At 37.0% G+C, this 21,302-nt stretch overlaps 9 protein-coding genes and 1 non-coding gene across 10 annotated transcripts; 5 read left to right on the forward strand and 5 right to left on the reverse strand.

The window, feature by feature from the left end:
- Positions 1-257: 257 nt before the first annotated feature.
- GVI51_J04367 (RNA helicase) lies at positions 258-4,520 on the forward strand (the record flags this gene model as incomplete). Its single annotated transcript, XM_447903.1, has 1 exon — positions 258-4,520. The coding sequence occupies one exon, from the start codon at positions 258-260 to the stop codon at positions 4,518-4,520; it is 4,263 nt and encodes a 1,420-aa protein (XP_447903.1).
- Positions 4,521-4,699: 179 nt separating this feature from the next.
- Positions 4,700-5,959, reverse strand: GVI51_J04389 (uncharacterized protein; the record flags this gene model as incomplete). The annotated part of the gene is made up of 1 exon (XM_447904.1): positions 4,700-5,959. The coding sequence occupies one exon, from the start codon at positions 5,957-5,959 to the stop codon at positions 4,700-4,702; it is 1,260 nt and encodes a 419-aa protein (XP_447904.1).
- Positions 5,960-6,679: 720 nt separating this feature from the next.
- DPH2 (2-(3-amino-3-carboxypropyl)histidine synthase) lies at positions 6,680-8,335 on the reverse strand (the record flags this gene model as incomplete). The annotated part of the gene is made up of 1 exon (XM_447905.1): positions 6,680-8,335. The coding sequence occupies one exon, from the start codon at positions 8,333-8,335 to the stop codon at positions 6,680-6,682; it is 1,656 nt and encodes a 551-aa protein (XP_447905.1).
- Positions 8,336-8,710: 375 nt separating this feature from the next.
- On the forward strand, positions 8,711-9,787 carry URA4 (dihydroorotase; the record flags this gene model as incomplete). Its single annotated transcript, XM_447906.1, has 1 exon — positions 8,711-9,787. One exon carries the CDS (start codon positions 8,711-8,713, stop codon positions 9,785-9,787), a length of 1,077 nt encoding a protein of 358 aa, XP_447906.1.
- Positions 9,788-9,970: 183 nt separating this feature from the next.
- On the reverse strand, positions 9,971-10,426 carry RPN13 (proteasome regulatory particle lid subunit RPN13; the record flags this gene model as incomplete). The annotated part of the gene is made up of 1 exon (XM_447907.1): positions 9,971-10,426. One exon carries the CDS (start codon positions 10,424-10,426, stop codon positions 9,971-9,973), a length of 456 nt encoding a protein of 151 aa, XP_447907.1.
- A 233-nt stretch (positions 10,427-10,659) lies between these two features.
- On the forward strand, positions 10,660-16,404 carry DCK1 (guanine nucleotide exchange factor DCK1; the record flags this gene model as incomplete). The annotated part of the gene is made up of 1 exon (XM_447908.1): positions 10,660-16,404. One exon carries the CDS (start codon positions 10,660-10,662, stop codon positions 16,402-16,404), a length of 5,745 nt encoding a protein of 1,914 aa, XP_447908.1.
- A 369-nt stretch (positions 16,405-16,773) lies between these two features.
- On the forward strand, positions 16,774-17,127 carry GVI51_J04499 (uncharacterized protein; the record flags this gene model as incomplete). The annotated part of the gene is made up of 1 exon (XM_447909.1): positions 16,774-17,127. The coding sequence occupies one exon, from the start codon at positions 16,774-16,776 to the stop codon at positions 17,125-17,127; it is 354 nt and encodes a 117-aa protein (XP_447909.1).
- Positions 17,128-17,327: 200 nt separating this feature from the next.
- ATG17 (protein kinase regulatory subunit ATG17) lies at positions 17,328-18,557 on the reverse strand (the record flags this gene model as incomplete). The annotated part of the gene is made up of 1 exon (XM_447910.1): positions 17,328-18,557. The coding sequence occupies one exon, from the start codon at positions 18,555-18,557 to the stop codon at positions 17,328-17,330; it is 1,230 nt and encodes a 409-aa protein (XP_447910.1).
- A 259-nt stretch (positions 18,558-18,816) lies between these two features.
- On the forward strand, positions 18,817-20,709 carry SPP382 (mRNA splicing protein SPP382; the record flags this gene model as incomplete). The annotated part of the gene is made up of 1 exon (XM_447911.1): positions 18,817-20,709. The coding sequence occupies one exon, from the start codon at positions 18,817-18,819 to the stop codon at positions 20,707-20,709; it is 1,893 nt and encodes a 630-aa protein (XP_447911.1).
- A 213-nt stretch (positions 20,710-20,922) lies between these two features.
- tN(GUU)7 lies at positions 20,923-20,996 on the reverse strand. The gene has a single exon. It is a non-coding gene; the product is annotated as a tRNA-Asn (tRNA).
- Positions 20,997-21,302: the final 306 nt, after the last annotated feature.

The following is a 21,302-nucleotide window of genomic DNA, read 5'->3' on the forward strand; positions in this document are numbered from 1 at the left end:
TGAGCCCACGTTCAAACAGAAGAAGCACTAGTATTGTACTCTTGACTACCTCTGAATAGTTTATAGTCTTTGTTTTCGATAATTTTTCAATTTTTTGCCAGCTCGTCCTGGAAAAAAAAGCTGCTTGAATTTTAATTTTGACAAAAAAATCGATGAGCTTAGTATTTATATTAATATGAGCTACCAATTGTTTGACAAACGAGTGCCCTGGCTAACAATTAGATCAATCATACAGACTCACGCAACTTTATTGAGTTATGGCCAAGAAAAAAGGGAAAAATGAAACTCCAGCGTTGGAGAAGGCTGCAAATAAAAGTAACTCCGGGCCTACTGGTGGGAAGAGAGGCAAGAGGGTGTTAACTGAGGAGCAGAAGGCTCAACAACAGAGTAATAGAGCCAAGGTAACCTCGACATCTAGTTGGACCGGTAAGCTTCCGCATACATTGCTTCATGAGTTCTGTCAAAAGAGAAAATGGGGTAAAGTGGAATATGACATGAAGAAAATTGGCTCAAAGGGCTTCATTGGTATAGCCATTATATCATCTGTTGATCCGAAGACTCGCGAAACGTTATTAGTAAGACTTAATGACCCTACTTATGATAAAGCTGTGGGCCAGGGTGCTCTAGAACCCCAGGAAACTACCATGGAGGCTCGCCATTACGCTGCCACTGTGGCACTTTACAGGCTAGCTTATAACACTAACACACATATGATGCTGCCACCTAATCATAAATCCATATGGTATAAGTTGGACGATTTTAGAAAATCACTGAAAAAGGACGATAGAGCTCAAAGATATTTTTGTGATGATCCTTTTAAACAGTTAATTGAAGAAAGGAAAGAGAAAGCCATTAAAGATAAACAAAACGAATCTAGAATGCAACAGGCTGCCAAAAATGAGAGCACACCTGTAATTATAAACTCTGTCAACAACAATATGAAAGACAATGACGGCTCTTTGACCAAAAAAGTTAACAAGCCGGTGAGGAAATCCACAAAAGAAGTGACCTTTTCAAGAAACGTTTGGGAGTCGGCAAATTTTATTGATTTAAATGAATCTTCTAGGCAACAGATTGAAAACTGTATAAAGAGAAATGCTGATTGGGAATCTGAAATGCTAAAGTCAAGTAATAACACACCGGAGCGTCAAGAATTAAAATCCAAACTGATTAATCTTGGATTTCGAGAAGCACATGTGAACGAAGCCATGTTGTATAAGGACCCATTATCATTTTTACTTTTTAATCTTCCTGAAGATGACTTTCCGAGATACTTCCAAAAGCGCAAAGAGGACTCTAAAAACATCATTGAAATATCTACACTACCTTTGCAGAAGCAAATAACTCTGGAAAGATTGCAAGAGTTTCCAGTTTCAAAAGACGAAGCGTTATTCGCTTTGGATCTATACAATGGAAGCGAAGCATTGGCTGCCGGATACTTAACACAAAGCATGATACCTGATTTACCAATTTTAGGAACCGAAGAAATTGACAACCCGGAAAGTAAAGAAATGTGGATACAGGAACTTGAAAGTTTAAAGTGTATTTTTGAAGATAAAATAGAAGTTATTGACGAGCCGAACTGCTATGTAATATCTCTGATGGAAAAATACTCACTAAAATTGAAAGTGTATAGGACTCCAAACTACCCACAACATATTCCCGGTATTGTAGTTTCAACCTTTTCAAAAAAAATCAAACTGCCTAACTATATTAAAAAACAAGTGATGATCAAGCTTTTACATCACGTCAAAGAATCTGGTATTATTGGTGGTGAAATGATCTATGAAATATATCAATGGCTATTAGACAATATAAAATCGATCATAGATAATCCTGGAAAGTTACTAAATATAGATGATATGAAAAGCTCCAGCAATTTCGAAATCATAGAGGCTCGCAAGAGTAAAATGAAATTGAATAAAAAAAACCAAGAGGCATCATTGACCAAAGACGAACTATCGGCGTTATTGGATGAATACAAGAAAAGGATCTTAACCAATAACTATAAACTGATGCAAGATCAAAGAATGCAATTACCTGCTTGGAAAAAGAAAGATCATATTGTTGATTTGATAATGAAAAACCAAATTGTACTAATAACTGGTGAAACGGGTTCTGGTAAGTCGACACAGGTATGTCAGTTTGTATTGGATGCGCTGTTTACATCTAATAACTCTAATGAACTTCAAAAAAAAATTCTAGTAACACAGCCAAGAAGAATATCTGCCATTGGTCTAGCGGAGCGTGTGGCTGCAGAGAGGTGTGTTCCATGTGGAGAGGAAGTTGGCTACACTATTAGAGGTGTTAACAAGAGCTCCAAATTCTCAAAAATTCGTTTTATGACTACTGGTGTTCTGGTAAGGATACTTCAAAGTTCTATGAAAAGTCTTGAAAACTGTATTATCATCATAGATGAAGTCCATGAGAGATCCATCGATACAGACTTGTTGGTGGCTTTACTTAAGCAAATAATGGAAAAAGTTAAAACACTAAAGATTGTGCTAATGAGTGCCACAGTAAATGTAAATCTATTCCATAATTACTTTCCTGGTCTTGTATCATCTCATATTGAAGGTCGTACATTTCCAATCAAAGACTACTTTTTGGAGGATATACTGGATCAACTTGATTTTAAAATTAAAAGAAACAAATACCATGAATATGATGACGATGACGATGACGATTCTATATCATCTCATGATAACCAGTTTTTACGACCTACTGCGGACTCCAAATTTTTTAGAACTGGACAAATCAACTATGATCTATTATGCCAACTAGTGCTACACGTTAACGATAAATTAACTTCTGAGAACAACTCTGGCTCCATAATCGTATTTCTTCCTGGTGTAGCTGAAATAAACAGACTCTGCAGAATGCTTGAGAATAATAATTTGGTTGTATTGCCTTTACACTCTGCATTATCAGCTGAAGATCAGAAACAAGTTTTCAAGAAGTTCTCCAAGAGGAAAGTAGTGGTTTCCACAAATATTGCTGAGACATCTATAACAATTGATGACTGTGTTGCTACCATAGATACTGGTAAAGCTAAAATTATGATGTATAATGCTAAGGATAATAGCACACGTCTTATCGAACGCTTCATTTCTCGGGCAGAATCAAAACAAAGAAGAGGCCGTGCAGGTAGAGTTCGTGAAGGTCTTTCATATAAATTGTACTCCAAACGGCTTTACGAAGAGGATATGGTCGAAATGCCAACATCAGAAATAAATAGAGTTGCATTAGATTCTCTTTACCTTTCAGTAAAAGCGATGGGAATCAGGAATGTGAAATCTTTCTTAGCTAAGGGTTTGGAACCTCCTCCATTAAACGCATTGGAAATGGCCGAAATTCAGCTTTCTATGATAGGTCTTCTTGACAGGAAAAATGAAGAACTAACTCAACTTGGAAAATATGTAAGTATGATGCCATTAGTAGATCCAAAGTATGGTAAGCTTTTATTATTTGGTATTATTTTTGGCTGTGTGTCAAAATGTGTTCTGATTGCATCAATATTAAGCTTATCAAATTCACCATTCATAGGTGGTACTGAAAACAGAGATAATATTAAGCAGATGTTAAAGGAACATGGTGACGATGGAGATATTCTTGCCATCGTGGACATAGTAGAAAAATGCTTATCCAAAACCAATAGTAGTGATCGTGGTAAGTATATGAAGCAACATTACCTCTCCTTTAATAAACTAAGAGAGATCGAATCAAGCATATCCCAGTACTATTCAATACTGAGTGATTTAGGATTTTTACCCATTAAGTACCGTCAATCAGAAGGTTCAGAACTGGAAAGAAATGGGAAGAGTAAATCTATTCTTAAGGCCATATTAGCGGGAACTCTATATCCAAACATTGCCCGTGTTCAATTACCGGATATGAAATATTTATCAACTAGCATGGGTTCAATTGAAAAGGACCTTGAAGCAAAGCAAATTAAATACTGGATTAGAAATGAAGAGTTGCAAACCGAACTTCAAAAATTGAAGGATGAAGGGAAAGAAATTAATTGGAGGAACAATGACTTACCACCTTCTACCAAGAGAGCCTTTTTACATCCATCATCTGTACTATTTCAAGGAAATGAAATGAGTGTTGTTGAGTTGCAAGCGTTACAGGATGACCTTCATAGAATCTCGAAGAAAACATCCCCCACATCACTAACTAGCCCATTTGTCGCCTACGTTTCAACGCAGTTAACATCTAAACAATTCATAAATGGATTAACTCCTGTGTCAACTTTAGTTTTACTTTTGTTTGGTGGTGTTCTAAGATATGATATTGATAGTGAATCACTTTCTCCTGGTATCATCATGGATGATTGGATACCAATAAGAACATGGTGTAAGAACGGCATCCTCCTCAATGAACTCCGGTTAACATTAGACAAAGCTATACAAACGGTTTTAGAAAAGCCTCAGTACGTTAGTGGCACCCAAAATACTAGCAAGAATTTAGAGCATGTTTTTCAACTGGTACATAATCTGATAGAAATTGAATCTTGAACACTCTCACTTGCATTATGCCTTAGTAAACCGGCGCGCCACGTATTTATTTCTGGCATATTTAGTTGTTCAATAATATACTATTTAATCCATTGCATATTTATATCGTTATAGATAATTATACTGAAACTATTGTTGAAATGAAAATGAATTTTAATTGAATAGAAATGGAAACGTAGCTAATCTTTCATAAAGTGATTAACCACTTCATTTATAGCCTTAGCAACATGTTGTACATTCCCAGTATTTAGGCCTGCAACAGATGCCCTACCAGTAGGCACCATATAAACTGCATGTTCAGTTTCCAATCGCTTGGTCATCTCAGGAGTTAGTCCTGTAAATGAGAACATACCACACTGCTGAACAATATGATCCCAGTTTCCAGGTGTATTGTACTCAGCTAATAGGTCACGTAAACGTGTCCTAACCGATATGATTCTACTTGACATGGTCACCAAATCTTGATACCATTGCTCCTTCAGTTCTGGTGTAGTAAATATTTTTGATACAACCTTAGCACCGTATGCTGGTGGAGTTGAAATTTCACTTCTGATAATTCTCGAAAGTTGGGAGGTTATAGCATCCTTTATTGGTACAATATCCTCCTTCTGCGCCGGTAGAACTAAGTGCAGACAACCAACTCTCTCACCATACATTCCAACATTTTTAGCAAATGATTGTGCTACAAATATAGGTGCACAGTCTCTTAATTGATTTATGGTGTAGCGTATAGCATATGCATCTCTTTCAAGATCGCCGGACGCAAAGCCTTGATAAGCAGAGTCAAATAGTGGGATGTGATCACCTTTCTGAATGGATTCAATAATTTGATGCCATTGCTCTTGCGTTGGATCAAGTCCCGTTGGGTTGTGTGCACAAGCATGCAGAACAAATATGGATCCTCTTGGGGCATGATCAATTGCCTTTATGAAACCCTCAAAATCCAAGCTTTTATTGGTAGCATCCCAATATGGGTAGGAATCAGTCTCTAAATCCACATTTTCAAATATTGACTGATGAATAGGCCAAGTTGGGTTTGACAAGTAAATTTTCTTTTCAGGTGTGTACTTTTTAATAAATTTAGCAGCCACATGTAAGGCACCTGCACCTGACAGAGATTGTACAGAGATAACCCTACTTTCTCTCAATGCTGGACAATCCTCCCCAAGTATAACTTTAGCAGCGCTGTTTGTTAAACTGTCAAGACCACAAATATTTAGATATTCGTGGTCATAATCATCTTCCTCTTGTACCAACCTTTCAGCCTTACGTACCGAGGGAAGAATCCATGGCTTACCATTGTCAGCGCGATATGCTCCAACACCCAAATCAACTTTGAAACCTCTGGTATCCTTCAAGTACCTTTGCTTTGTTGCAAATAATATGTCGGTCTTGATCGGTTCGACATCGTTGTACACCGTAGCTGAAATTTTTACCATTGTTGATTATGTGTTTTTTGTTCACCTTCACTCGACGGAACTAATTGATATATCTATTGGAATGTTACAAACTTATCTATTTAAATACATTCCCAAGAGAACAGAAACCAGTTCTCTGGTCTTCTATTCCTACATAAAATTATCGTTATCATCCAGATATTTTTCAGTTTTCGCTACTTTTTTTGCTGTATGCCTAGGACACCCACTTTCATTGGGGCTTATTGTCTTATCATTGTTAAGTTTCTTAGTAGCATGGCCAAAACTACCCTATTAAAGGGTAGTTTCTCGAGAGGAGATGGCTTACTCGGGATGCTGACACGAATGTGTCAAAAACATCTCTTGCATTTTTTGACTCAGTCGCCAAGAATAAAATGCACTATTAAACAGTTATCTTCCATCAAACATAAACATTCCTTATCCATTCAAAAGCTTTTTCTTTCTTTCTTTTTTGCCATTTGTGATGCAAGATATAACCCCGTTGCAAGAAAAACATAATTGTCTGCGCAGAGTTCTGTGGATATAGCTGTTGTATTAGATAATGAAAAAAGAAATTAACTAATTAAACTAATTTATAAATAACAATTACGATAACAGTTGTGGGTAACCGGAAGCACAGATTCAAGGAGAAATTCTGTTGCTATATAAAAATAGAAGAGTCAGTGCTGTCAGGTGGTGTGTGGGGTGGTGGTGTGGGGTAACAGCCGTTCTGTCTTATACAATTCATTGACTCTGATTTTGACTCTTTCTGGCAGCGTCCTCTTGGTCGAATTCGTATCCCCTGGCGATACCTGAGATACCTTCTTCTACTGTAGCACCATCTTCTTCGTAACCCTCATCATCTTTATAATCTGAACCCAATCCGGTCCATGCTCTGTTGGCCAGGTGCTCCACGGCTGTAGATACTGTACCCTTGATGACAGTACCACCGTTGACTCTTGCCATCACTTGTTTATCCTCATTACTTGGCGCATCCAATTGCAAGTGATTCAGTGCTCTTAGAGGCCTCGAACTGCTGACGTATTTACCAGTGACCGCATCAAATTCTGGAGCATCGAGGTCGTGGTCTGAGTCATTGCCATGTTTACTATCGTCAATTCCTAACTCTGCCAAACTGTTATCAATCTCTGTGATGGCCTTCTGGAAATCAATAATCCACTTACCAGTCCAAGTCACCTCAAAGTTTAATGCTAACGTCAATTCATAAGGTGTAATGATAGGCTTGTAAAATTCACCAAACTCATCTACGATAATACCACTTTGACCACAACCCAGAATACACCATATGTCGACGGGTTCAAAATTGGCTAATTTTGGAACATTTGGTTTACCAACCACAAATAAATAATGCTTCTTTCCATTCTCTCGTATAAGCTTGATTAACTTGTTTACTGTTTCCCTAGTGCCCCTAATAGACAACGTATTCACCAAGATACCGATACACCCAGCGGTTCTTGCTTTATGCATATTCTTATATCTTCTGGTTAGAGAAGGGTAAGGTCCATTCGAAATAACCTGGTCTGCGACATCATATGTGTGAATGGACTCAAATACCGTCGTTAGGTAAAGCAAATGAGGATCATGAGGCATAGTTATATGGAATAATGCATACTCATTTCTCAGGGTTTCTTCATCAATATCTTCTTCTTGTCTTGCACCCATTAATACTCTATTTCCAAGAGTAAAAAGCTCATCGGTATCCGAAAGAGGGGTAGTGTTATCAATGATCTCTGCAGTTTCAGTCAGTAGGCCAGTATTTACAACAGAGTAGACAACATTTGTGTATCCATTAGATTTTAATCTGGAGTATAGGTCTGGGATATGGTGTGTATAACTTGCATTAGACATCAAACAAATTTTTTGATCTTTGTCTTTGAATTCTTCAGTGAAGCAAGCCAATAGTACATCTGTATCAAGGAAAGGCTTACCAAAATCGTAAACTACTGGAAGTTTTTGAATCGCATTCAGACAAGCATCACCAAAATGTATCACAAGATCACCCTTAACATGCTCTGCAGCAACTTCGTCGACACAGCACGCACTATAAGCGGTATCAGCCAAAGCCCAAAACTTCCTACCAGCTCCATCACCATCTAGTTTATCTTGCAATGCACGTATAATAAAACTACTGTCCTTCACAAGTGTATCAGGGAATTGTAATGTAATTTGAACGTATTCTGGATTTCTCTGTAGATATGCTATCAGTTTGTCAATAGAGTAATACTGCATCAGTTTGTCCCATAGTTCGTCCTGACTACTCAAAGGGCCTAAATAGAATGATCTCTCCATAGAATCGCTGTCGAACTTCTGGAATGTAAAATCACTCTCATCCTGATGAGTGGATAATGCTGCCGGTACAAGTATATCCTCATTAGACATCCTTTCAAAATTTATTTGCTATGGAACTAGCGGCTCTTTTTAATATGCAATAAATCTAATAAAATAAATATCCTTCAGGCTGATCATATGAGTGTATACACTGTGATTTTAAATACCAATCCATAAAAACCACCAGTCAGTAGAGTAATATTTCTATATTTGTAAGCAGTATTAGGATCAAAATCTTTGCGATGAGCTTGAAATTTTTCAGTTGAAAAAATGAAAAATTTCAGCGATGAGCTGGAAACGGAGATGTTAATCATTGATGATTAAAGGAATTGAACTGTCTCGCTAGGAGGACTCTACATCACATAAAATATCTGGATTGTATATTTTGTGAAAAATAGATCAGGTCAATAAAGTAAGGTTTAGATAATGAGTGAAATTGATTTGGGTATTACTTGCGACATGCATGTGCATGTCCGTGAAGGGGATATGTGTGAGTTGGTGACTCCTTCTATCCGTGATGGCGGTGTCTCTGTCTGCTATGTGATGCCTAACTTACAACCACCTATTACCACTTTGGATAGAGTGGTTGCGTATAAGAAGAAATTGCAAGAACTTGCTCCCGAGACCACCTTCTTAATGAGTTTCTACTTGTCCCGTGATTTGACTCCGGAATTGATCCATGAAGCTGCCAGAGCCAAGGCTATTCAAGGTGTGAAATGCTATCCTGCTGGTGTAACTACAAACTCAAGTGCTGGTGTTGATCCAAACGATTTTACTGCCTTCTATCCTATATTCAAGGCTATGGAAGAAGAACATCTGGTCTTGAATCTTCATGGTGAGAAACCCTCAGTGGCCAAGGAAGATATCCATGTTCTAAATGCAGAAGAATCATTTCTACCGGCTCTGAAGAAATTACACACAGATTTCCCAAACTTGAAAATTATATTGGAACATTGCACAACTGAGGCTGCAGTAAATGCCATCGAGGAGATTAACAAGAATGTGACAAACATATCTGATGTTAAAGTGGCCGCCACCTTAACAGCTCATCACTTGTACTTAACAATAGATGACTGGGCCGGTAATCCAATTAATTTCTGTAAACCAGTGGCAAAGTTGCCTAGAGACAGAAGAGCGCTAGTTGCTGCAGCAACCTCTGGCAAGCCATACTTTTTCTTTGGCTCTGATTCAGCACCTCATCCTCTGGAGATGAAAGGACGTCACATTGGTGTCTGTGCTGGTGTATACACTCAGTCACTAGCTATCCCGTACGTTGCTCAAGTGTTCCATGAAGCCAATGCCATGGATAAATTGAAGGGTTTTGTATCCGATTTTGGCTTGGCATTCTACGATGTACCACAAAGTGAAATTAGATCGACCCAGCACGCAATCTTGTACAAACAAGAACAAACAGTTCAAGACACCATTCAAGGAAAGAACAATTTGAAGGTTGCTTTATTTAAACCAGGTGAGAAATTGGATTTTTCTGTTAAGTGGCAATAAGAGACTAAAACAATACTGCCATGGCATAGCATATATCCACATGATAGATCCAAGTGCGCAACTCCTGGACGCATGCATGATATATCTCGTTATATATATTAGTATCAATATTATTACGAAATTTGACTTTTTATATTTATCAAGTTATAACATTCAATATGTAGTTAGAGACATTTTCATATTCTAATCTTTCATTTCGACATCTTCATGTTTCAGTTTCTCTGTCAAATCTTCAGCTTCTTCTTCTTCTTCTTCCTCAGGGCCCTTCAGTATACTATCCAGCTTCTCCAAGAACTTCAAATCGTTTTCACTAAACTGATCTAGCTTCAGACTACCCGCATTCTTCTCTTGCAACCAGAAGAAGTATTTCTGATCAGAGGAAAACACTAGAGAAAACACTCTACCGTTCTTGCTACTTAACCGCACACACTTCGTTTCACCAGGAATCAAAATGAGCGAAATTGGCTCCATAGGCTTGGCTGTCTTCTCCACAGGAGACCATTCAAACGACCAAAACCCTAGCTCTATACCTTCCTCGTGTGGCGCCATCTTGATGCTCCCTTGCACTGGCAAAGGATCACACAACTTGCTGCTCTCATCAAACTCACAAATACCTGCACGTACTACTACTTCACTCATTTCAATAACCTTATTTACTTTGCTTTCACCCCAATTCTTAAGTCTATAATTGCTTTCTAAAATTTACTTCTCTCTTTATATTTTAACCTTTTCATGATCCTGAAATTTGTCCCCGGCGACCGATGAGTTTCAAAACTTATAGAAATAAAACAATAGAGAGACAATAAGTCAGAAGGAATTCTTAATCATAGCACCCAGAAAGTACCAAGTGAAATTAACTAGGATATATAGCAATGGTAGAGGTTAAGAGGCGATGGGTGCCGCTGAATGGATTGCAGTTCGGTGTCATGGTGCGGTCTTACTTGCCGTTGAAGAGACACCCAAGCTTGTTCTACCACAACCACCAGTTCATGAACGTGTATGCTGGTGCGGAAGTCTATGTATTTGAAGAAAGTGAAGATGGCAAATGGTGCAGGGCTTATTTCTGTTGTAGACCTTTTCCCGAGGAGTTTATTGCCAGCTCTTCCTCCACTAACGAGAAACTACCCGACGTGAAACCAGTGGTATGTGTGTTTCCGAAATGCTATGTTGCATTGGATCCCAATAGGTTTGTTCACATCATATCGTTCTTTAAGGCCCCAGATAGATCTGATTTTGAGAACGAACAGCTTGCGGAATGCAAGTCACCAAGTCTATATGATACCTTAAGTGAATCACAAGATCATGAAGTAGCCAAATTAGCAAATTCAAAGCCAACAAGACCACCATTTCCGTACTTTAGATACCAGAAAAGGCCCTTTGTTGATGAGATGGGGCCCGTGCTATCCCTACTGTGTTCACATATTTACTGGATGTACTCTCTTGGTGAGTTTGAGATACATACAAAGCTTGTTGGCCTTTATTATGAGTTGGATAATATAAGACTACGATTGAGATTGCAATTGACTACTGAAATTGAAAGGATAAAACTAATCAGAGCTGCTAACTCGTTACTTGCCAAGATTTCCAAGTTTATTTCTTCAAAGGGAAGAACAAATAGGTTTTTGATTCAATCGAAATCATCCAACCCTGATCCTTACGGATTTGAAGGTATTTTTGCTAGGGATATAATTACAGGTGAGTTACTATCCTACCACGACACCGAATTGAGAACATTGATGTTAAGCTCGATGTTGTATGGGCTAACAAATAATTTTCCGAACACCGAATCTAGTATATTACAATTCGAGGCTCCCAAATGCGAAGTTTATGATAGAGCAAAATCACATATCTTAATAGATTTTAAATCTATCACAAGTGACCCATCAGTTCTGAACCCAAATTTGGAAAATGCAACGGCAATCACCTATTTAATGACCCCAAATGAACGCTTAACAGATCCTATAGAATTTCAGATCCCTAATGGCAAAAGAGACACTAGTTTTGTAACACTACTTTTTGAGAGTTTATTTCATTCCGTAATAAAAAAAAACAAAATATACCTTGTTCTGATTATTACGGAGACGGTGGATATAAATACGAACACTATGAAAAGCAAAGCTGCCTTGTCTTCCTTCAAGGAACCTTTCATACCATTTAAAGAAAACGATGAATCGTTGTTACATAAACTTAAAAGAGGTATTGTTGCTGGTGTTATAGATATATCTCCTGTGTTTTCAAAACAGAAAGGTATTGCCCATGCAGATACACCACATAGATTTGTCATCAATTTGTTTGGTTCACGGTTTAAATCTGGCTTCTGTCCTTCATCTGCATCTCAAAATAGTTATGATGATCAAGAAACTTTACTGGGATGGGGTGCTCTAGTGAATAACATTTTGAGTGACTCGACTATGGGTATTGCTATCAACCCAAGAGCTTTATCCGTGCCAGTTACAGTCAAAGAAATACTTGATGAACCTTTTGCAGATAAGGTAAGAAGCTCAAATATTATTTCGGTGTTAAGCGTTCCTATGAAAGTAAATCGCAATAAAATAGAAAAGAAAGAAAGCTTGTATCTGACGCTAGGTTGTGTCTGTCTTTGTGATATTGGTCAAAAAGAAACTAACATTAAAAATATCGCGGTACAAGTAAATTCAAAGAACGACAAAGTTAAATTCTCTTACAGTGACCTAGGGGTTAAACGTAATAACTGGAATTTTATATCAGTCAGACCAGGTGAATCTATTGGCGAAACAGTAAGAATAGATGGTTTGGAGCATATGGCAGAAGATGAGTCCATTAGAGTTTTGGTATTTTTGAATGGCTTTTTAATGGCAAAATCAAATATTTGCATAAAAAAGAATGGAGTTTTCCTTGAGTACAAGAAATTCACTGGTTTTCATCTAATGTCTTCTATCGGTCAGAAACTAGTTAATTTACAACTGAAACTCAAATATAATGGTGCCAATTATAATATTCATCCTTCAATTTCAAAATTCTTAGTATTTAGAGATTACTCTGATATGTTGGCTGAATGCAAAAAGCAATCAGTCGACTGCATCATATCTGGCTTACAAGATGCTCCATTGCCACAACTAATTGTTCATTTCCATTCACTTTTGCGCAAGCTACTTCAATATTTCAAGGATGTCAAAGAACTAAATCATGATAAAGAAGGAAAAAAAAATAGGCTAACTGTGTTTGCTAATTTAGTAGGATTATTAAACTCCCTTGTTGTCGATGACGTAAATGATATATGCTTTTTTGAAGAATTTTATGAAAACTTACCTCTGCATGAACCCGAATTATCAATGACAGGTATAGAGATTGTTAATTGTATGTCCGATGTTTTTGAGCCTGGTTTCGAGTGCTGGCATAAAATTGGAAGACAAGCTTGCAAGGCTTTTGTTCATCTTTTGTTACTGTCTACTATTTCATGTCTTGATTATATGAATGAATGGAAACAAGCGGTAAAAAGTCTGTTTGTGAATATCACAAAATTCTTATCTTTAACTGAGGAGTCAATATACTATGATCAAATATTGATTCTTAGAGCTTACCCACTCTGTATTTCAGCATTACATCAATATTTTGAACCATACGAACTTCTGATTGTTACAGATCGTTTGTTTGGTAGTTGCCAGGAGAAGGATAATAAATTAAACTTTACCCAAAAATGCATATCACCAGAAGAAGAGAAATACCTGGGAGAGAAATTCTCTTCTTTATTGAGTGTCATCACACACAAATCTCTTCAAACATATCTATTTGACTGTAACGATAACTCAAATATGAAACTAGAGTTTTTCTCAAGATGTATAGAATGGGTTCAACAGCCATACTTCTATTACTCAGATAATAACGATGTGATTTCGTATACGCGGGTTGCAAATACAGTAATGATGACACTTCTAGAAAATATTACTAATGTCCAAATTCTAAGAAATTTAATTAGATTAATACCTAGATATTGTGAATACTTTATTCTCATAAGAAAGTATTGTAAAAAGGCGAACTTTTTCAGAACGAGAAGAATATTCACCAAGCTGTTTCCCACACAGACTGCGCCATTCAGTATACCAATGGACTCTATTGTAAATGATGAGGTGGTTATTGAAATCCTTCTAGAAATTGCAACAATAATATGTAAAATCACCAAAATGGCTACAACACTTTATGGGAAGAACCCTTCTTTTCTAGAAATCATTAATGAATGCAAGAATGATACTCACTTTCAGTCATCCGCTTATATTAAACATTGTTCGAAGGAAACTGTGTTACTAATAACTAAAACTCAGAAATACTTTTTAAAAGGTGATTTCTTTCCATGCAAAAAGTGGTTAGGTGTGACTGCATTATTTGCTCGTTCATGTTTAATCATGCTTACTATGTGTAAACAGTTTATGATTAAAGAATTTTCGCCATATCCAATAACAAGAGGGAATGATATGCATTTCGATGAACAATTATGGGCAGACTATTTTTCAGCATTATTTATGATAGCCAATCACAAGGTTAGTACGTTAACCAGGTTGGCAATTATACCAAGAAAGGCTGTATACTTGATATCTGGCAACTTAAAAAAGCAAGTATCTTCTGTTTTGAGTGAATGTTGGACTGGGTTAGCCAATGAAAGCTTTGACCATGATTTCCTATGTAAATATGGTACTGGCGACGTTTCATCATATCAACTACAACTACTGACAAACCACCCAAATATAGTACGTGAAATTTTCAGATTTGGTTTAAACAGACATCTACAAGCAGTCAAAACCAGTACCAACATAATATGGACAATGGTTCTTTTATTTTGGAATCACTATGAGTCTCTACAACCGGCAATCAACCTTTGTATTCCAGAATTGTTTAATGCTTACCAAAGTGGAAAATTCTACATGTATGACGATGAATTAGAAAGATTCATGATTTGCTTGTTTTACCGAATCCATATTGATGAACATGATGTTATGTATAATCCTCTAATTGACTTTTTAGAAAAGATAATGGGATTTTTCCATATTGTTAGCGAAACTTATAAAATTCCTACACAGCAAGAATTTGATGACGATAGAACGGCTCATCGAATTGAAATGTTTAGCTACTTATTAGAAGCTGATAGACCAGAATTATTTCATAAAATGGTGTATGATTTGTTCATACATTTCATACAGAAGAGGGACAATGTTCAGGCCGGATTATGTTTGGAACTGTTGGCTAATACCTACGAATGGGATCCTAACGACTTTTTGTCAGCCATAGCTTATCCTCCTTTACCAGAGCAATCGAGCTTTGAAAGGAAGGAATATTTATTCAAGGAAGCTGCTAGAAATTTTGCCAAAGGTCTAAAACTTGAAAAAGCATTATCAATTTATAAAGATCTAACGAAAGCATACGATGAAATTAATTATGATTTGAATGGTTTGGCTTTTGTCCATGACCAGATTGCTGCAATCTACACAGAATTACAGTCTGTGGATAGACTAGTTCCAACATACTTCCGTGTTGCATTGCTAGGTTTTGGTTTCCCAAATTCTTTAAGGAACCGTATGTTCATATTTGAAGGTTTACCATTTGAGCATATAACGTCAATGCATGATAGACTGTTAAAAATATATCACGGTTCTAGTATAGTCCAAACGTTAGATGAGGTGGATGAATTATTAATGCATCCACCAATGGGCAAATTCATCCATGTTTGTACAGTAGAACCGAGGTTTGCGTTATCGGAACAATACTCAACTAGTAGAAAGAGTGAATTAAATAACAAGATCAGGATGTACATTGAAAACAGAAACTTGCGGACTTTTAGCCATTTCAGGAGATTGGCTGGTTCCAAGTCTGTAACTGATCTATGGGTTGAAGAATACACATATGGTACAGTTAATACATTCCCAACACTGATGAACAGATCGGAGATAATTGAAGTATCACGAAGGAAATTATCACCACTAGAAAATGCTTTGAGGACACTACAGATGAAAATCCAGGAACTATATGGTTTGGAAAACATGTGTTATAAAGTTATCAAAGAACAAAGCGACTACATTAATGTATTGAACGAACTTTCAAGAAGTATAACTGGTACCATTTCAGCCCCAATAAATGGAGGCATCTCTCAATATAAAGTATTCCTTGAGGAGGCGAACCGTGATAAGTTTGATAAAAACGACTTGAAACTATTAATGTCTAGTTTTGATGAACTGGTGCATGCGTTGAGCAAGTGCTTAGTTTTACAAAGTGAGCTATCTGGAACAGGTAGCACCAACAAGTCGGGACACAATCTACTGGTAGAGTTATTTGAAGAGAATTTTGCGGAAGAGATCAAGAGAAACCGTATTGATATCAGCACCATGAGTGTGGACTCCATCATGAAGGACTCTAACAAGCCCGTGCATAACAAATCAGTGGTACACAAGTGGCATATCAATTCACATTGGGACAGACCTAACTTTGGGAAGTCACAGCGGGTCAAGAGCGATACAAATGATAATGGCGTGCCTTTTGGCACATCTATGTTGGGGAGATACCTGTCTAGCACTAGATCACAATCAAGAAATGCAAGTGAGAGAAACACAGCTGCATCCAGCCCTATGCCATACGCTATACCAGACTTCTAAATTTCTTGTTAGCTTATTTATTCAAGTTTTGAATTTTTGTAAATATCGTAATTAAAAGAATCATAGACTGATTTGAACAAATACTGATATATATATGCTTTATTGAACTGATGTAACAACGGAACATTGACGGACACCTCCGATGATAGGACTCTTTTATATGTTCACGTGATCTATATATACCTGTCACCTCCGAAAGCTCTGCGAAATCATAAAGCGATGAGGGCCGTCGACTTTCTTGAAGGCTGACTGCTGATTAATTTCAGAAGTATAAGTTAGTCATAGTCTGGATTTGGAGAACACTTTTTGGAATTTCCATACTGGACTGATTGAAAATAGACGGCACTGAACTTCCTAACAATATACCAGATGTTTTCTCGACTAGTACCACGCTTAGCCACCCGTGCTTTAATACCAAGTACAGTTATTGCCAGACCAATGCTCGTGACTCCCATGCTGATGAGACAATACAGTGTTAAGAGTAAAGATGAGATTTCTCAGAAATTGATTGAAGTTGTGAAGAACTTTGTCAAGGGTGAGTCATCACAGAATGTTACTGCTGATTCAAAGTTTCACAAAGACCTAGGTCTTGACTCACTGGACACCGTTGAGTTGATTGTGTCAATTGAGGAAGAGTTTGATACTGAAATCCCAGATGATGTTGCAGACAGATTGACTAGTATCCGTGAAACCATTGATTATTTAGCATCTCAAAAGAATTAATTGTAAATATAGCTTCACTTACTGTCTGATTACGGCTTGGGGAATCAAGTCTTAATTTACATACAAGGATGCATAATTTACCCGCAATGATAATTTTTGGACACCGTGTAAATACCAGTTGTATATATTTAATATTATAAGCATTTACAATACAATTTCTTCATCATTATATTGTCATTTCTAGTGATCTGCCTCAGTGTTCAAATTTCTTTGATATGGTAATCGAGTGCATATAACGGTGATAGGTCGTCTATTTCTCCTGGCCATATTGTCTCTGGCAGGAATGCACCGTTCTCACTCAGGAAATGCGTTCGCAGCTTTTGGTCTTCATCATGAAGTGTTTTTAATTCGTTTTCACAGTTTTTTATAATTCCTAACATCTTTTGACTCAAAGCTCGCCTTCTTTGAACTTCCTGTAGTAATTTATTGTAACTATTCTCGAATTCGTCGTAAAACTTATACAACTCTTTCGTAAGTTGAATGTCCTGCATACAACCTTCCTTAAACTTCTCAATTGAAGTGGCAATGCCTTTGAAAATGGCCAAATACTCGCTATACTTGGTGCAGTTGGCTATTAGCTCATTGATCTTTCCATGCAAAATTGTCTTTTGCTTGGTCTTGATATCTAATATCTCATATACTTTGTCTATTTGATGATTGGTACTATCAATTGTATTGAGTAGGTGTTTCATTATGTCATCCAATTGACTATCATCTGCCGATACAATTTTAAGTAGCTCATCATATTCATTCGAATCGTTGAACAGGCCTTTCTCTAGTGCTTGACACTTATCAAAGTGATCGGTTAAAGAATTGATGTAATCCACTAATTCCAATTCTATACTATCAAGATCTCGAGGCTTTACTTCAGTAAGTTCTGCCGTCTCGGTCAATTCATCACCAAACTGAGAGTCAAAGATAGTTTTTATCTCAGTCAGTCTTTTATTAATCAACTTTTGTCGTACTCGTTTGCACATAGTGTCATATTGTGTTTGTATATTCTCTATTTGTGGTCTTATTATAGGTACTTCGTCTAGCCTCTTTTTCAATACTAACGCTTGCTCCTGTGATATATAATGACTTAAATGTTTATTATCCGCCACAAGAATATTTTCAACCTGGTCTAGCCTTTCTAATCTAAGCTGTATCTTATCATACCATAACTTCATCTCATTGACCAAATCAACTAAAACCACTTGACTCCATTCAGTCTCGATCAAAGCCCGGCCTATACCTTGTCTCAAGGCACACTGTTCCAAAAAGCCTAACTGGTGCTCCAAACAGCTAACCAAAAACCTCAATGTGTGTCTATTCTTCTCCCATTGTGACAGCCGGTCCTTTACTTCAGCTATCCGGGACTCCACTTCTCGACATAACACCTGAGCCTTTAAAAGTGTGCTTCTCGCCCGCTCAGCCAACGACTCCGGCATTGTATATGTGCTTGTTACGCCCACGTATTATTTTCAGAAGTCAAACTGATACCCTGGTTCATTCCTTTATGCTGTTGCTTATCCTGCCCATTGTTCCCTCTTTTTGATAATCGCGATGAGCTTTAAATTTTAGAAATCTTGCAAACAGTGGTTGAACAATAGAAATATTGTAAAATGTGGTGTGTAGGTCCTTGAGATTGAGATTGATAGCTGAACAGTCTGCATAAGAAAGAAGGCTTTGGTGTGTTTCAACGCAGGTATGGGCTTAGAAGAGCAGTATGGGTTTGGTGCCCGGCTGTTAAAAAAGCTTGGCTATGTGGAAGGACAAGGTTTAGGCAGCGATGGGCGTGGACGAGCCTCTCCAATCGAGGTTAACGCTGAGCAGCATGGGACACATGCAGGGCTTGGTATGTTATCCAAGAGAGCAACTGCTGAGGATATTGATATGCATATCACTTCGTCTAGCGATGAGGGCCGCGAGGTGAATGAGAATGCAAGAGCTAGACCGTTGCAGTTCAAGAAAACCGATGCTACAAAACCATCTAGTGACATCATATATCAGATAGAGGCGTTAGGTCTTCCAGTAGACGCCAATGTACTGGCTAGACATCCTAACGCATCGACAATTGTTGAAGAATTGGTTACTAAACAAAGAACTTTGGATGCTATAGTTAGGAAAGTTGAAGTGGTGAAGCAAGAACTAGATGATGTAGAAACCCAATTGAATACTTTGAGAAATCTGCAACATTCCGAAATGTCTTTGTTGGATAAGATTTCTGAGGTTTTAAAGCTTAATAATGAAACCATAATTGATGAACTGGCAGCTAAAATCTTGAAGGATGAATTACAGAAATACAATAACCTTTCCTTAAAAGATGATCGGATAACAAATACCCTAGAACCAGTTGTAGAATTATTGCAGTACGCTTTAGAGAGTGATCCCGGCGCTCTCAATAAGAACCAAACTCAATTATACCAATGGCTTTGTCCCCGAATTGAAGCGGCTATTACAGAAATTGATTTCAAAAACTCAGATTCAGTTGACAGTATCATTTATATCCTTGTGGAATACGAACTGATATTAAAATATATTATGATGTATGATAAGTTGATAGACAAGTTTTTAATGCCGAGACTCCTGGGCCTAATCAAAGAGTGGGCTCCCGAAAGAAATGGTATCGATCATCATTTCTACGATTTTTATATTCTATTGAATCAGGAACAAAGGAAAAAGTTGCAAGACGCTCTCAAAGTTATCTTTAGTGACTATTGTTCAGGGTGGTACCACAAAGATGCATTTCATTTTGATTGCCATTATTTCAAATTGATTTTCGGTGAAACTGTATTTTACAGTATAACAGAAAAAAAATTACTCCCAATCATGGTGAAGCAGCTATATGAAGAACATTTTACTTTAGTAGATGACTTGGAAGATTGGTCTGATATAAATCATGACAGAGAAGGGCCTGCATACTGCTTTAAGAAAGTCAAGGAATTTGCCAATTTTTTAACCAACACTCAAATTACTACCATAATGAAGGGGATGTTCAATGATATAAGAAAGTTAGTGTTCCAATGGTATCTGTTCAGTGAACCAAATGATTGGCAAAATTGCCAAAATCTGATACATGATTTTTTTAACATTGTCTACGCAGAAGAGTCTAAAATCTCAGATTTTGAGATAACTGAGTTAAGAGAAATTTTAAGAATGGGTACTGAAGTAGGGAAATTATCTACTGTCTGTTATGATAGGGAGTTTGATATCTTAAAGGAATTGCATTTGAAAAAAAGGGAATTTATAGATCTCGAACGAGATGAAAATGACCATCCCAACGTAATACAGATTGATGATTCTGATGAGGATATGAGGGATTCTGATGGATATACTGTACAAGACATTCCTATCAGAAGGGTAGATGCTACTTTCAAAGAAATTCTTCAGCGTTACTGTGAAGAGAATGGTTATGAAATGATAAGGGACACTACAAATTACACGCAACTTCCATATGGTATCAATGGCACTTCTTTGGTACCAATTATTACTATTCGTAAAGGTACCAAAGCCAGGAAAGTTGCCATTAAGGATGACATTTTATGGATTGAAGGACTATCCGGATATAGACCAGAATTTTTATATAATTTAACCTTATAGACCTACGCAACATTATTGAATTATAACTCTGAGAAAAAAAAAAAAAAGAAAAATAGTTAATATCATCAAGCTAAGTCATAATCATAACCAAATAGGATGTCAGAAAGAGTATATATATTCCTATTAGTTCATGGAACTACAACGGTAGCTTAGATCATATTATAGTTCATTCGATTTTGGAAAACATTTATTGCAAGAGCAATAAAAAATAATCGACCCCGGTGAGGATTGAACTCACGATCTTGCGATTAACAGTCGCACGCCTTAACCAGCTTGGCCACGGAGTCTTATTAAATTCGTGATAACCGAAAATGTTGTCAATCACCAAATTATAGAAAAATATAATTTGTAAAAATTATATATATATATAAATACATAGCTATAATAACATATAAAACCTTCTAGTGATTTATACTTTATATACATGGAACTATTACTAAATTGTTGCTGTGGTTATTTAGTTTGCTGATGTCTTCAATGATACCAAACCCAAATCTTTAATAGTCTATGGTTGATCTCATCGGAGATCAATGTCCTTATACGATGTTTTCTCTCGACCACCACAAAAGCCCTCAGTGAAATGGATGATCAAA

The sequence above is a fragment of the Nakaseomyces glabratus genome, chromosome J (assembly GCF_010111755.1).
Source record: "Nakaseomyces glabratus chromosome J, complete sequence".
NCBI lineage: Eukaryota > Fungi > Ascomycota > Saccharomycetes > Saccharomycetales > Saccharomycetaceae > Nakaseomyces > Nakaseomyces glabratus.